The sequence below is a fragment of the Mugil cephalus genome, chromosome 7, assembly GCF_022458985.1.
Source record: "Mugil cephalus isolate CIBA_MC_2020 chromosome 7, CIBA_Mcephalus_1.1, whole genome shotgun sequence".
In the NCBI taxonomy this organism is placed as follows: domain Eukaryota; kingdom Metazoa; phylum Chordata; class Actinopteri; order Mugiliformes; family Mugilidae; genus Mugil; species Mugil cephalus.
Genome location: NC_061776.1, coordinates 14,333,745 through 14,349,867, shown reverse-complemented (window position 1 = coordinate 14,349,867; position 16,123 = coordinate 14,333,745). Strand labels below are relative to the sequence as shown.

General features: G+C 44.8%; 1 protein-coding gene across 13 annotated transcripts in view; it reads right to left on the bottom strand.

Annotated features, from left to right (window-relative positions):
• Positions 1-16,123, bottom strand: part of LOC125010244 (adhesion G protein-coupled receptor L2-like) — a 122,446-nt gene that overhangs the window by 23,126 nt on the left and 83,197 nt on the right. For 9 of the 13 annotated variants that reach the window (XM_047588672.1, XM_047588677.1, XM_047588678.1 and 6 more), the window contains 5 exons: positions 14,504-15,304; positions 6,466-6,765; positions 4,256-4,356; positions 2,619-2,804; positions 785-823 (listed from right to left, as the gene is read on the bottom strand). In XM_047588672.1, the coding sequence (XP_047444628.1) occupies positions 785-823; positions 2,619-2,804; positions 4,256-4,356; positions 6,466-6,765; positions 14,504-15,304 (1,427 nt within the window). The remainder of the gene's footprint in view (positions 1-784; positions 824-2,618; positions 2,805-4,255; positions 4,357-6,465; positions 6,766-14,503; positions 15,305-16,123) is intronic. The other 4 variants (XM_047588674.1, XM_047588683.1, XM_047588676.1 and 1 more) reach the window with 1 other exon arrangement.

The window sequence follows — 16,123 nt, the reverse complement described above, 5'->3', positions numbered from 1 at the left end:
ACCAGCTGACCGACCAACAAACTGACTAAGCAGTAAAATGAGACAGAAAGAGAAAACAAACTTAGAGAAACCCTCTGCGAGGCACTGAGAAAACTCAAATGTGATCATTTGTTTTATGCAAGGCAGAGTCTCCCATGTGTTTACGCCTTGCTCTTCTCTTTCAGCGGAACATACCCGAGGAAATAAACTTCCCCACAGTCAAAGTAAAATGTATGACTGGAACCCAAACATACAATAAACTCAGAAATTAATCCCACAGTTAAAACACAACTATCACGTGAGAGGAGTTCTTTTTTTTTTCGTTGTTGTTTTTTTCTTTTTGATATTGGGACGAGGGAATCTAGAAATCGTACGATGCAAGCAAGTGAAAATTGAGCGCACTGCCACTTTGATCACACTTCTGGCTGACAGGGAGGTGCAATTACGACCGTGGGAAGGCAATTATTCACACAACTTATAAAGAGTCGACAAGAGCGACGGGGAGAGAACAAGTGGAGGAGGAAGAAAAGGAGAGAGAAATAAACGGATGGATGTACCAGGAGTCACAGCGGAGGGAGGGGAGGACAAAACCGGCAGATGGAGAGAATGACAGCAGCGCAGACAGACAGCAGAGTCAGATAAGGAAGTAGACATATTTTGTACAAGCAGGTCACTGGGCACACACTGTAACGAGACAATCAAAGACAGGCAGTGCTGCATGCTGCTAGTCAGACATCAGGGATTGGGGTAAAATAAAAAAAAATAAAATAAAAATAAAGCGCTGTGGAAAGCCTGGCAGTTATACCTTCATGTACGCTCTGCATGTCTTCTCTCTTTTTTGAAGCTTTTCCACACAACAAGAGGATAAGGCGCAAGAAACAAGAATGCAGAAAGAAGTGGTAAGAACACAGAAAGCATTAAATCACGGCACTTACCATCAGTTACAGAGTTAATGAGAAGAAGAGAGGGCACGGGTAAGAACAAAAACCTTGAAATAATGCGACAGCTCTAAACACTTATGGGGGGAGGGGGGGGCGGCCCAATTTCAAACATGAATATGGATCACATAATAGTGGGAAGAGAAATGCACACCACGTTGAGACCAGATTTTGATACTCTCCATTAGCAATGCTTTAAAATACACGGGGAGGATAAACCGTGCGGGATGAGGTCATTTGTATTGCAAGTCATGGAGAAAATAATACAGCAGTTGCACTTTTTAAAACCCTTTGTTAGTGTCCTGGCATTAAATGAGTCGCCGTCTCCTCCTAATTGAGGCGGACCGGAGAAAATCACATACTGTAGCTCTCACATGGAACTGGAAACAAAGAGATGCAATGATCTTTGTGTCCAGCTTACAAAGTCCGCATTATAAATACTCCAAGAAAGCATGCACAGGAAACTGAGCAGACTTGTTCATTTGTCGGGACTGTGGATATAAATCGTGGGATTCTACACATGCCCCGCGTTTCAGATGCTCAGAAGTATAATATTTGTCTCTTGTGGAGGATACTACTGGTTTCTCCTCATTTCAGTGGAAATCAATCTTCTGAGGCTTGTTTGACTTGTGCGCCGTAACTTGATTTCAGGAAAGCCATTTTCCATAATCAGCGGAGGAGATTAGAAAAACCTGGCTCTCTGATTTTAACTAAAGATTACTTGGCCACGTTTGTGGGTTTTTCAAGTGCAGATGTTTAGGGCAAAGTACGCAGACGGGGAAAGCGCTGCCGTTACAGAAGTGCGACAACATCAGCGGAAGGATAATTCAATAATTAAATTCACAACTTGAAGTAGCCTGCTCGGAGAGTAACTCAATATCAGGCTGGAAGTAGAATCTTGCTGCACTCTGTTTCACCTCGGCGATGTTTGGCCGTGGCTGCATGTGTGTGGCTGTAACAACGCGGAACGCCGAGCGGGAGCAGGCCTGTGCGTCGCAGCCGTTACTTTAAATCAGCGGAAAGCGGCGAGAGAGAGCTTCGGGGAAGTTTTAAGTGTCACGGCGTCGCTGCTGTGGTGCTCGAACCAGAAACCTGTTAGATCCTATCTTCAAATGCGTAACATCAGTTTAGTTCGTCTGAACATGAGGGCAACAGCTACAGGTGAAAATCACCCTGTTTACAGAGCGGCTGCCGTCTCCGACGTCTGAAAAACAATGCAATTTTTCAAACTGTCACTCATCTCTCCATGGGACTGCGAGGAGCTGGGAGGTGTAGGTATATCTCGGGGCCTACTCTTTTCTCACCGAGTAACTGCGGAAGCTCCGGGAGTGAGCACTTTCACACTTTTCAGCAACGAAGGGTTATTCTTTGTGTTGGTGGGTAGCTCACGGCCATTAGCTCCTTTAAGGTGGAACTGCCAGGTGAGCCTGTGTTTCCAAAGCCGGTAATTACCAAGAAGCTGTAAAGGAATGAGCTTCCCCTCAGGGCTGGGCCTGCCTCTGCAGCCCCCCCCCCTCACATGAGACCATGGTGTTTGTGTGTGCGCGTGTAAGACAGAGCACGGAGTCCGGTTCGTGTTTCCGTGCGCCGGTAGGTGTCCTGCTAATGAATGTCTCGAGTCATGCTGACACAGAGTCGGGGCGAGAGCGGGGCAGAGTTTAATGAGAGGTTACAAAAGGCCAGACGGGATTTTCACACCACCTTGTTGAAGCTGCGTCCAGCTGAGTCCTTCTCGCTGGGCCTGAGCTCCTGTAGCTGCGCGTCCAGGATGTCCACGAGCTGCTCCATGAGGCGCACCGAGGAGCTGACGTCTCCGGCGAACACTGGGCCCTGTGTGTGTCGCGCCAGCTCGTTGGCTAAATTAGCAGCGTTTTCACCACTTCGGATCTAAAAACGGCAACAGGGAAAAACGGGGACGTGTCAGAGAAGTGTCAGGGAGGCAGGCTCGGGAAGATGGCTGCTATCTCACATACACCTGAGAGACTCAACGCACAGAATGCAATACTGGAAACTGTGCAACAGTTATTTTTGCGTCCATTTCCTGGTGCACCCAAACTTACCTAGAGAAGGTAGGTGGCAGACTCACATGTTACACGCTAGCTAAATATTAATCTTCACAGTGCGATCCTTTTAGTGTACGAGAAATCAATCCATTATGTACTAGGAGGAAATGAAGCAGTACATGCGCAGACATCAATCAAAATGCGACTCTGGAATGCCACTGCCAATTAAACTTCACAAAGAGAAAGCTAATGCATATCATGTGGACTGAAATTACGAGCAGGAAAAACATTCGTGTCATTCAGTCCTTGAGCCGTTCAGTCTCCAAGGTGTAATTCAGAGATATCAAAAAATGTCTCAGCTGTGCTGCAATATCCTCCGTTTAGTCAAAAGAGCCGAAGCAGAGGCAGTCAGACGCACAATGGCTGCAAGAGCCACCATCGCCGGCAATTATATCGAAATAATATCTCACATCAGAAAGTCAGGACATCCAATTACACCCAGTTCATATCTCGGTTTTGCTTTTTTTTTAATGAGCAAATACGCAAAAAAACAAAAATAATTAAGGCTTCACTAAGGCCTCTGTTTATCCCACAGCATGTCCCAGCACAGATAGCAACTGTCACTGTCTGAGAGTTATTCCCCCTGAACTGGAACGATGTAAAGTTTTTACCTTCCTCCCATTCATATTTCATGAATGCAAAATAAAAATGTTCCCAAAGAAATTGAATCATGTTTTTTTTTTTTCCTCTGAATGCCTTTAGGGAGCGTTGCTAGTGTGAAAACGGAATATGTTCAAAACCTGCTTAAAGTCAGTAGTGTGGTATGGAATAGGACACACTCTTCGCTTAGAAATTTCTACATTTCCCACAAATGCTTTTTTCCGTTGGAGCCAGAAAACCCCTGCCTCAACCTGCTGCATTCTGTTTTTTTCCAGTCATGAGAAACAATGACTCCTACCTTCGGATGCGGCATGTTTCATGTTGCATTACTGTGCATCCAACCCTCTGAAACGATTATCTGTACATCTATGTTAGATTTCTACCTGCATGGCATCAAAGCACGAAAGAAGTTCTTGTTCTTTGATTCACCACCACCAGACTGCATTTTCTGGCATTTGCTCCTGATGTTTCAGATAGCTGTTTTTTATTCTGCTACCAAGCGTTATTTCAGCTACCCTTGAAAAGTATTTTCACGATAAGCACACTTGACCAGTTCTCTTTTGAAATACACAAAAGCAACCAAACAAGGTCAGATATTGCCACAAGATGTTGAATTCCAGCCGCCTCGCGCGCCTTGTTTCGCCTTGTTTCGGAACCGACGCATTCTCCTCTTACCTTTTGTGCCACTTGAGTCACCCAGTGGGAAGTGCAGTTGCTGAGGTCTGGCCCTTTGGAGCACCAGGTCCCCGCCAGGGTGCAGAGGAAAGAGGCGACGCCTGCAGTACCACAGAATAAACACAGCAGTTGGAGGGAAGCCAAAACCTCGCTCAGATACAGTTTCTCCTGCTGATCTTTCATTCATACGGGCTCTCTGCTGCAGGAAACGAATTGTTGAGCAGGAACAAAGATTTTCAAACAATGTTAAATCCTGAAAGCTTTGCAGACTCCTCATGTGCAAAAAAAAAAAAAAAAAAAAAAAAGTGTAGAAGGAATACTAAAAGGCTATCAGGTTCCTAAATAGCATGGACAAAACTGCCAAGGAAAATAACAGTGATTTGTTACTGCTTGTAAACACATTTCACAACTTTAAACATATTACATGCTCCGTACTTACTAGGCAAATAAAACACATGATTGCTCCAAATAACACGCTGCTTCACTGACAGCAGCAACAACACACAATGGCTCTTTTACTTTTCAGAGTTGTCTCTCCCTGGTTGAGTTTCCAATAGGCCTGCCTTGTATTTTGACAGCTCTGTCAGTGTCTGTGATGGGGTGTTAAGGTAACTTCTGCCAGATTACTGCAGCGGCATCATTGTGAGCTGAACTCGCATAACGCTGATGAGTGTTTCAGCTGCCGACTTCCTACCCCTCCACTAGAGATATGAACTCTGATAAGTAACTTTGAAAGCACTGTCTGAATGTGGAGATTCTGTTTTATGCGTTTCCACATCGTGTCAATCATCTGCATTAGTTTCTCCTGTGCTCAGTTAGAGCAGCCACTCGTATTTATTTTCTTCTTCTTCCTTTTCTTTTTTTTTTTTTTTTTTTTTGCTATGTGCAATTTTGTCTGAAAATAATGAGTTTTTAAATTAGAGCATAAACAAACAGGGACAATGTACATTATGAAACTGTATTAAAAAAAATTAAACATGCCCCTCAGTTGAAATGCTCCAGTACATTGAAAAAACACCTAAATAAGCGCAGATATGGGGTGTTAGGTTATATTTGTTTCTGATTATTTTCATGTCTTTAATGTCATCTTAAAATTTGTTTTCTTATTTCATTTGAGGAGAACAAAAAACACTATCACTGTTTCCCATTATCGCCCAACCCGAGTTGGAACTAGTTAAAATTCACTATGAATAGGCCTACCAGAAAAAATTCTAAACCAACAATTACTAAATAAAGAGTACTATTGATTTATTGGAAAAATATGCAGTTTTTGTCAGAGAAAAGCCAATTCACAAACCATGGCGATTTCTGAGGCCGTGCTTTGTGGTATAATTGAATTTAATTATCATATTGTAAAACTGAAATAACTATTTTTCAGGTGTTTCTAGCTGCAGGCTAAGTTATTCCAAATACTTTTGCTGCGACATAAATTTAATTAAGCCTTTAATTGCCTTTTTTCTCCCCTCAAAGTTAGATAAGGAGAGAAAATCAATATCGCTTTCTTGTCTGTGGTTTACAATCAAACCTAAATCTAAGAGACAGCTGTTGAAGAGAGCTAGCTTAAACTAGTGGCCTCTTGCGCCTCCGAATCTCACAAATAAACACGGAACAAACAAACACATCAAGTTTAAACAAAACGAGAACATTTCCCTCACAGGCGTTTAGAAGCGCTAGCAGATGGATTTTTGAGCTAATTAGCTTAGCATTCCACCGTTTACGCTCTCTGATGACAGCTTAGCTGAACATGACGCACAATTGAGTGTCGCAGGAGCATTTAAAACTTTTCTTTTGGATATTTAAATGGCTTTTTCTGGTGTCCCACAGGCAGTCGGTACAAAAAAAGTGTCATTTTATAAATATTTCTAATACTATAGAACGGGGTCTTCAACGTTTTTCAGGCCAAGCTGATGGAGAGATTAAGTATCTACTGTACGTGGTCTATATTAAACTTGGCCTCCTGCTATTTATAAATATACATCACTATCATCATTTTGCATTCAGTATTAAGCTATCCCTTATCCCTTTACTAAAATATGTTGGATTCATGGTAATGAGTATTTAAAGAAATTTATGGGGGAGATAGCAGCTCTGCAGACCCCCTAGTGATCACGGACTCCCTGCTGAAGACCTACACTACAGAACGTAGAGAAATTTGTAGTTTCCAAAAAGTTACACATTATACATAGGTAAGTGTCAAGAGCTTGCTGTACCTCTGGTCCCTTTGGGGCAGGGCCTGTCCACAGTGGTTCCGGTGTGGGTCTGGGGCCAGTCGATGGCTCTCCGTCTGGTCGCCTCGCAGAAACGTCTGGGCGTCGGAGGCAGCTCCGGGACGGTGGGCTCCGCCGTGCTCGACCCGCGGCTGTCCTCGAATGGGTCCCTTCCATCCCTCGGATCGGCTCCCGCTACCGTCGTGTCAGCTGGCCCCTTCGACACGGGCGTGGCCGTCGTGGTGAAAGCCGCCGTGGTCTTCGGCAGGGACGACGAGACGGAGAAATCTTCGGTGGTTGGCACTGGAGTGAGAGAATAATGAAGCTGTTAGAGCCGGAGTCATAAATGTTCTCGCCTTGAACTCCTGTTGAGTATAGCAGCGGGGGGACCTGCAACTGTTTGAATCCCGTGGCTCGTCGGTATTGCTGGAGTTACTGCCGCCCATAATTCCTGGAAATAAAGGCATCGTGCATGTTTTACTTGTAACTGCCGTTCGAGACAGACCTTCCAACGTGATCCATCTCTGGCTATTTTTAGTTTGCTCAAACCCACAAACCAGACAAGCAATGGCGTTGGGGCATCCTTTGACATAGCTGTGATTTCTTCCCAGCATAGTCTGTACCTTGGGCTGATTAAATGTCAACAATGAAGACAAAGCCTGTCTGCATTTTTACTCTTTTTTTTTTTTTTTTGCCTCCTGCCCCGCTCATCTCTCTCATTTTGATAAAGCTGGTGTGCGGAAGGAGAACCGCACCGCTCCGAGCAAAAACCATACATCAGCAATAATGCGATTCCACTGTATTCAGTCCACGCCTACCCCGCGCAGCAAATCCATGAGTGACTGCGTACGAGCACGCGTGCAAGTGCGCTTGTGTTTGCTCCATTACTCAGGTGTGTCCCTGCTTAAAACCACCGCGTGCGCACAGAAGGATATCTGCTGCGGAGAGCCTGGAGATAACTAGGAAATGAGAGCAGAAATGGGAAATCGATAAATTTTATACAGTATGAATAGCCGATATGAATAAAAAGAAAAACACAGTGTTTGTGTGTACGCGCGCGTCTACGCGGGTATACCGGGCTACTTGTCTCCTGCATGAGTGATCATACGTACTGATTGTACTTTGAGATAAAAGCGGCTTCAAACAATGAGGTCTGCTGTTGCGAAAGTAACTACCGCGTTGTCTTTCGGGTTCCCTGGGTGCTTCTGGGAAAATGCAATATCATGCTATCTGACACTCCATCACCAGACACCTATCTCCATTTCCTGTGAGAAAACGGTGACAAAGCCCACATTTCATGTTTCACACTCATCAGACGGTCAGGGGCAACTTTGCTTTTTCCTTCCAGTAAAATATTTGAGCTTATTACAAAGCTGATATGTGGACATGTGGTCAGGAAGCCACTGCAGGGAGGAATCTGTGCTCCTGCAATGCTCACCACACACACACACGCACACACGCGCACACAAAAAAAGAAAACTCTACAGTGCAGCTAATTTGTGACGTTTCACATAATGACCTTTTCTCCTGGCATGAGGCCCTGACTAATTACCTAGTAGTCATTGTGTGTTCGTCACCCACACACTAACAAGTTGGCCTGGCCATCGTGGTTGCACAAGTAACAGTTGACAGTTGCATTACCCGAGTATAATGAGGCCTTTAGTTACCACAAACATCCATGAAGGTGTTTAGAATTAGACTAACAAGACGGAAATAAAAAAAATAAAAAAATAAAAGTTACCAAAGCAACCCGAGATAGTGAGATCTGAGCCTTGCTCTTTTTTCCCTCTTTGGACAATATATGAAGTGTGCTGAAGTCGGTTTTATAAAAGAAAACTTTCATTTAATCCTGAGCAACTCTGTAATATAACAACGATACATTTAAAAAGAAAGAAAGAAGTTTTTCCCAAATATATTATGTAATGCGGGCAAAGATTGTTTATTGACTCAAGAAAAGTGAGATGATTCATAGGCTGACTTGGTTGATTCAATATACGCTTATAATGCAATACAAGGGCAAGTGTAATTGGGTTTGAGAATATTAAACCTCTCCATACCTGAGCTAACTTCTGCTTTTCCGCAGGCTGATATAAGCCCCGGTATGAATCTGCACTTACCAATGTGCTCACATCAACCTGATTAACCCGCCCCTGAAACCCTGAAACATTATAGCACGAATTATCAGTGTGTGCCGAGGAGTTTTTTTGTTTGTTTCGTCGCCTTCTTGAAAGTTATGCGACGCAGTCAAGTCAGACGGAGACTGGAACGTGAAGGTAATGAGGAAAAAATACGTAATTGTTAGATATGGCGGTGACGGCTATTTACATTTCCGATAAATTGCTCACGTCGATGACTTCAGATTAACTCAAGTCAAAATTTTTATTTCATTACAACGAAAGTTTAAACAAATTGTAAAAATGAGCAGATGAACTGAATCCCTCGCCAGTTTATTGAAGATTTTTGTAAAAGAGAGTTTACAATTCCCAGAAAATGTGTTTTGAGTTCTTCAATTGAACTCGGTGGTTTGAAGCGGGTGGTTCTTAGTTGGAAAAAGTGATGTCACATAGTTTCCTGCCAAATCAGATTTTGTAGACAGATGGCGGTTTGTTTTGTCACAGTCAATCAAATGCTTTCAAACCACCCCTACACAGGCCTACAAGAGCACATCAGCTGAGTAAACACACCTTGAAAGCGTTGTTTTTTTAGCTTGATCAGTACTCCCTCACTCATAAATATTTCAGTTGATCAACCAACTGATTATTAGACATTTGTCCTTATTACTGGAGTCAAATAACACGTGTGCATGCTGTTCCTGATATTTCCCTAAATGGCGAGAACTAACCATTAGTTTTACTTTTGATTCATCTGTTAATAACTTTGCTAATTAAATATTAAAATATATTAAAAAATATATGTGACTCAGTTTTCCTGAGCCTAAGATGGTCTTCAGCTGTCTTGTTTTGTCCAAAAAAAATTCTAAAACATAGGTCTTCAACAGGGGGTCTGAGGCTCCCTAGGGGGCCATGAAGGTACTACAGGGGGTCGCAAAATCTTTGGTTGATTAGACATTTATATATATATATATTTTAATTTTCCCTCACAAAAAGAGAGCCTATTCAGTCGTCAGGTGAAATGTCAAATATGTTGCATGGCCACCCTACTTTTGCACATGTTTGAAATAAAAAAAAATAATAATTTTGAACCTGTATAATGTTTGAATAGCTATAATAATCATGTATACTTATGAATAGCACTTGGCCAAGTTTAATATAGTAGGTAAGGGGTCCCTACTTAATCTCTCCATCAGTTTGGGGGTATGATTACACTGACACGGTTGTACTGTCAAATAAATATGATTGCAGCAAATATTTTCGAAAACTCCAAACAGACTGGCATTCCCAAATATTTCTTCACGCTATTAGATATCAGGTCATTTTCTCGCTTGTTCAGACACAATCATGGAATCATACCGCTTTAATTAGAAGGGGCACTCAGCTGTGAACTGGGTGATTTCTTTAATCAAAGACAAGATAGCGCGTTGGTAGATGCTTATATACGACATTCCCCGGGTTTCAAATCAGATTGGGATTGTGAATGACATGAAATATACAAAATGTCTATTCAATACTGCATAAAGCAATGTGCTCGTCTGATGTCAACGCGTCTGCTGGGCTATTTTGATGTCTCTGCACCATGCGCGCTACAATTTTCTTTTGATTGCGGAGAGCCAATTCCCCTCCAGTAAGAGCCCCGTGTCCTCTGATAGCACTCAGCCAAGAGAGGGCTGCACCAATTAGCTACCATTTCTCTCAAGAGCCAGTGAAGTCACTCTTTATGTGGAATTTGACACCAAAGGCATACTGTTGCCATATGGTGAATAATACCTGTTCTGAAGATCAGACATTCTGTGCGTCTTTGCTTTTAGAGCTTACATGAACGCATAAAAAGAGCATTTTTAAATCTGATTGGACAAATACAGTCTCATCAGTAGAAAAAAAACAAAAAAAACATCTACCTGTCGGTGCAGGCGTCGGAATAAACGGATCATAAGCTGCTTGATATTCGCTGGAAATGGAAGCGCAAGCAGTGACAGCTTGCTGTCAACTCAAGCTGTTTTAATTGGTTTCAATTTCTGAGGCGGAATCAATTACACGGCTAATCCTCGCCGTACACTAACAAATAGACCCATACAGCTGAAGGGAAATCGTCATCACTGGTTAAAACACATCCTTACATTAGCATATGACATGTTGAGTGAACGTCCCATTGTCTTTGAATCGCTCCTCAACCACATCCGAGGAGGGAGCGGAGTAAATAAACTGCATAGTGATGTAATTACACGCCTACGGACAGCAGCTGGTTAGCTTAGCTTAGCACAAACGACAAGGTGTGACTCCGTGCATGCGCGCGCGTGTTCGCGGGTCCTCATATATCCTCATGTGCGTCCCCGTGCGCTTCGGTCTGGGTCGTCTCGATAACAACACTCTCTCAAGACTCGGTGTCGAAGCTACAGTTGGTCTTTTGCCTCTTTACCTAGAGACAGTGCTGGTAATTAATGACAGAGAAACAAATCCCACAAGACATGAATTTTACATTAGGCTGTTGATATGCGCTCATGCTGTTCGGCTTGATTCGAGCTATCTTGACAGGAGCTCGCGTGGAAGGGAGAGAACCGTAACGCTAACGTTTCTAATGCTATGCAAACGAGCGCGCCATTATTCATGCTAGTTGTTATGAAATTGTTGCACGGACGACCGCTCTATTGACACGTGTTTGTTAAAGGGTAGTAGACAGAAAAAGCTCTGCCCGGCATATCCTGTGTCTGTGTGTGGTAATTTATGAGGCCTGAAACTAAATACCGCAGAGCAGCAGACACACTGTGGCCTCCGTCGCAACGAGACAGGTTGAGTCACAAGAAGATGCCAAAGCGGCTCGCGAGGCAGACGCATTGCATGCAGGCGGCATGATGTATGTGCAGACAGAAATAAACTCCGAGCAAAACTCTCCGTCGCACACACCGACGTAAAAGGTCCACTTCAACAGTTTGCCGCCATAATCCAGCAAGCTGAACAATTAGAGCTCTCCCAAATCCCCCGACTCCTTCGCTCCAGCCTCTATTTCTGTTGCCAAACATCTTGCTTCAGATGGTGGAACACGCGCTTAGAGCATAATACGTCTATAAATGTCCCCCGTCTCGAAGGCTCACCTGGAGGCGGAGCTCGGGGATATAAAAGCAGCGAGGTGCACAGCTGGGCTCAGCCGCAAAATGGCTGATTGAAGAGGGGAAAAAAAAGAAAAAGAACAACGACTTAGCGATGAGAGATATGTGTGGCATGTAAAATATAAATAATTATTTTGGAACTCGGCACAGCATACCGGCGTCAGCCCACTCCTACTGGGCCTTTTCGGTCAAAGTCATTAATTTTATGCCTCTCGTCTTTAAGGCATCAAATCAATGCTACCTCAAAGACAAATTAATTTTCTCCTTTCTCTCCCTGTTAGTTTGAAATGCTCTCTGCAATTACCGTCTCTTTTCTGGTTGCTTTTCTTTTTTTTCCTTCTTTCTTTATTCCTTGCACTGAAATCAGTTAATGTCTTTGCACATCACAGAGAATACATTACCGGTGGCCCCGTTTTAAAGTTTTAAAACCTCGGGTACTTAGATGTGCTTTATATTGGCATGCGCCGCTGTTAGAGGATTGGACTGTGAAAGGTATTGACCACACCTGTTTGTGTTCACAACGCATTAGCAGAGCGCCGACGTTTTCGCTAAATCTGTGTGAATTGTTTGGAACAATAAGAAGAGAGATCGATGCGGGGAATGATCCCAGGCTAATCACTTCAACCGGGGCGGGAATTAAGAAAACACCCGGCGCGAGGTGAAAGAAATACAGACGTGTTGTTGAGGTCAATTATTTCCAGCTTTGATCACTTCGCTTAAATTCCTTAAATTAAACCCCTAATCCTGCCGGTGTCTCAGCGCCTCTCTAGCGCGAGCGTTACAACCTCAAGGTTGAGGCTTCTGACAGAGAAGGACGCAGACGCTCATTGTGTTACGCGGGTCCAGAAAAGGAGAGAGATACATTGGATTCGAGGTAACTTCAGTCTGTGGTCGATGAATCTTAATGGGCACAATTAATTTCGTTTACGCCTCAAGTGCCCCTCAGCTTCAGGGAGAGAGACATTATTTCAGCACCATTAGATTAGCCTGCAGAATGGGTTGTTTAATTCAACGGCATATCATGGGCAGCAATAAATCCTAATAGCTACACAGTAAAGAAGTTAAAGGTGTAGATCTGGAAAAAACCTAATAAACAAGAGCCAATTATTTTCAAGTGCAATCCGCGCGGGGCCCGGTGTGTTACAGCTGGCCTCGGCGACTCCAGATACCTCCTCCCTCCTCCTCCTCCTCCTCCTCGAGCTCGCAACTTTTTGCGAAATGTTTCTCACGTAACGCACTTAATGATCCGGAGTGACAAGTTCTGCTCCAAAGACGAGTTTCTGACTGTTAACAGAACAGTGGCGGGGAAGTGGTACTTGGGGTAATGAGTGAAATCAACTGCTATGTTCTGTTGGGGTTCTTGATTAAGTGAACTGTTCCCGCAGCAAGTGGCAGCACCAAGCCTATGTGGCGTTTATGTTTACCGAGCCATTGCAGTAGCTGAGAGAGCACATTAAACCCCTCATTGAAAATGCTCTGTGATGGCCACTTTCCTCCTCTCCCCGAGACTCTTTTGAGACAAGGAGGGTAATTATGATAATTCAGTTGTTAATTACATTTACATACATCAGGAAGAGTTGAGCAGGCAGTTTGCATGCTCGGAGAACTCATTAAAGTTTGAGTATTTTTTTCATATCTGGCCCAACATACGCTTAATTGAGGATTTGGTCGTTCGCTCAGCAAAACAGACAAAGTTGGGGGCCGCCCCTGCTGGGTGTCGGGTTATCGCGCCGAGGAGATTCCAGGGAACAGCGGGGAAAACAAACAAGGCGCGTTGACAAGAGGCCAGAGTTCAGGAGCACACAGGCTCCATTGAGACATCAGCGCCAGCCTTCCCCCCCTTCAACAGCTCAGGTCAAGAATCAGGTTTCCCCCCCCCCCCCCCCCTAACTGGCAACCCCCTCCCTAATATCCAGAAGTCAAAAATCATAACCAAACGTGGACCTGTGCTCGGTGGGGAGGGGGAACCTGAGCCTCTAACATGTTGTTGAGTCGGGTTAAGATTCTCGGTTCATACAGGAGACTAAGCCGGGCTCTATGGGATAAGGGGGCTGCTGTCAGGTAATTAAACCCATTATCAGCTTGATGTAAGGTCCCTGTCTGATGACACGTATGTCGCCTCTGAGCACTTCACAGATTAATTTAAGCCCCCCCCCCCAACCTCTCAACCGCCTGACAAGATTCTTCACTATAATTGATCTCTCTTTGCAGCCATTCTTCTCGCCTGATTCACCATGTGGTTTATATCTCGCGCGCGCACTCCAGCTTGGTGGTTTCTCAAAATATTATCCCACAACAGGATGGCGATTATCTCCTGATCTGTTACAAGAAAATGGCTTCGGCTGAGTTGATGAGGTAACCATGGCAACCTGGAATCCTGAGGTAAGGAGGAGAGGATAACCTCTGCCATACCGTGCGCAATACTACTCAAACATATTCCCAGCATTAGAGAGAAGTTCAAGAGGGCAGTGCTCATAATGGTTTTGGATAAGGTCTGAGATTAAAGAATTTGATAGGGTCCGAGCTCCGGCTGGAGCGAGTGCCTCGGCTTGCCTCATGGTAATAAAGAAGCAGATTTTTTTTTTTTTTTTGCGGCGGAGCGATCCCGCCGGGAGCTATCCCTCATTCCAAGGTGAATCTGTAATTTCTGTCTGCAAATGAGCCCTTTCCCCGAGCCTAACGCAACCCTCTTTTCTTCATCGCACCTGAATTGCATCCAAAATTAAGAGGCAGCCATCTGTGACATCCCACGCTCCAGCCAAACAATGGAGGAATTACACACAGACAGACACAGACAAAAAAAAAAAGAGCAGCTCTCACCTTCAGCAGGATCCGGCGGCCCAAAGTCCAGGTCGTAGCGCAGGATGTAAAAGTTATTCCACACGTATAGCTGGTTGTCCCTGGGGTTGTAATCCACAGCGGTGATGTACTGGTACTGGTTGGGGAAGAGGATGTCCGTGTACTCGCCCTGACTCAGCTTGGTGTTGTAGATGTAATCGATTTGACTCCGGCTGGCCTCGCTCTCGTTCTCTTCGTAGGTCGAGCGCACCACGTGCAGCACGCCGCACACCATAAAGGCGTTGGAGGCCGAGCGCTTGTCGTACGCCGTTTCCCAGGTGGCCTCGAAGCGCAGCGTGTACGGGTTGAGCTGGCTCACCACTATGCGGCCATTGTTCTGCTCCGTGGCGTAAATCACCCACAGGCCCCTCTCGTCCACCGCCAGGTCGATGTCCGTCTTGCCGCCCCAGCGGTAGGGCGAGGTGTCGTGGTAGTTGGCGTTGTTGACGATGGCCTCGCCGCTCTTGATGCGCGTGCGCAGGTCGAACTTGACGATGTTGCGCGTGCGTTCCTTGTTGAAGAAGATGGCGCCGTCGTAGGCCACGAAGCCGGTGCCGTCGACGCGGTGCGGCAGCTTGTAGGTGGTCGTCTGGCGACCGTTTTTGAAGTCCTCCAGGGAGGCGTACTCGATGAGGGTGTCCGTGCGGTACGGCGTCCACGGCATGAAGAAGACTTTGTCCCCGGCCTGCAGCGGGTCTTTGCACCACGACCCCGCTTGCTGCTCGGCCTCGAACAGGAAGGTGGCGTCTCCGACACCCTTCAGAGTCCCGGGGCAAATGAAGACTAGTGACAGAGAAGAGAGTGAAACAAAATAAAAAACGTAAGGTAAAAATGTTAAAAATGCCAGCAAAAAACATGTCACAGGCATCATTCTCGCTGCTGTATGACTCGAGTGCGGGACAAAAAGGTCAGGGGCTGTGAATTTGGAGGAAACTTTTGCCTAGTGCTTTTGTGCTACCGCTAACGAATGGGTGGTGGTGGTGGGGGGAAAAAAAGAAAAGCAATGTATGTCTCATGGTGATTATTCTGAATGAGAAATGCGAGGTCAAGAGAACTTGCATCTCAAGGGTCTGCTGCTACATCCAACCAAGGACAGAACTGAATAAAACATGAACAAAAAAAGGTAAAAAATCCTGCAAATGAAAGACACGGGGAATGAAAGAAGTAGAGGTCACAGTGTTTTGTGATTGTTTGTTTGTTTGTTTCAATAACCAGCCTGTCTCTGATGTCAAATGCCACACGGACATCTGGGTATTATGGACACACTGCACATGCACTCACACATGACTGAGGTCATAAATGACAAGGGAAGAGACTTCACATCTTGTGGTAAGAGTGAACAGCGAGGTTTGTCGATGGCGGTGGCGGCAGCAAAGCAGAGGTAAAATGAAAGTGAGGCTTGGGGAACAGATCGGACAACAGTGGTAGAGGACTTTCACTACTTTCTGTGGCAAAGGACAAGAGTAACCACTGATGGGTGAGGGAGGCAGTGGCAAGGTTCCCATTTAGATGGTTTTATATTAATTGGTTCTGGATGAAAGTTTTCTTTTCAAACTTTTTTTTTTTTTTCTTTCTCCCAGTCTGCGCCAATCTCACTCAGCC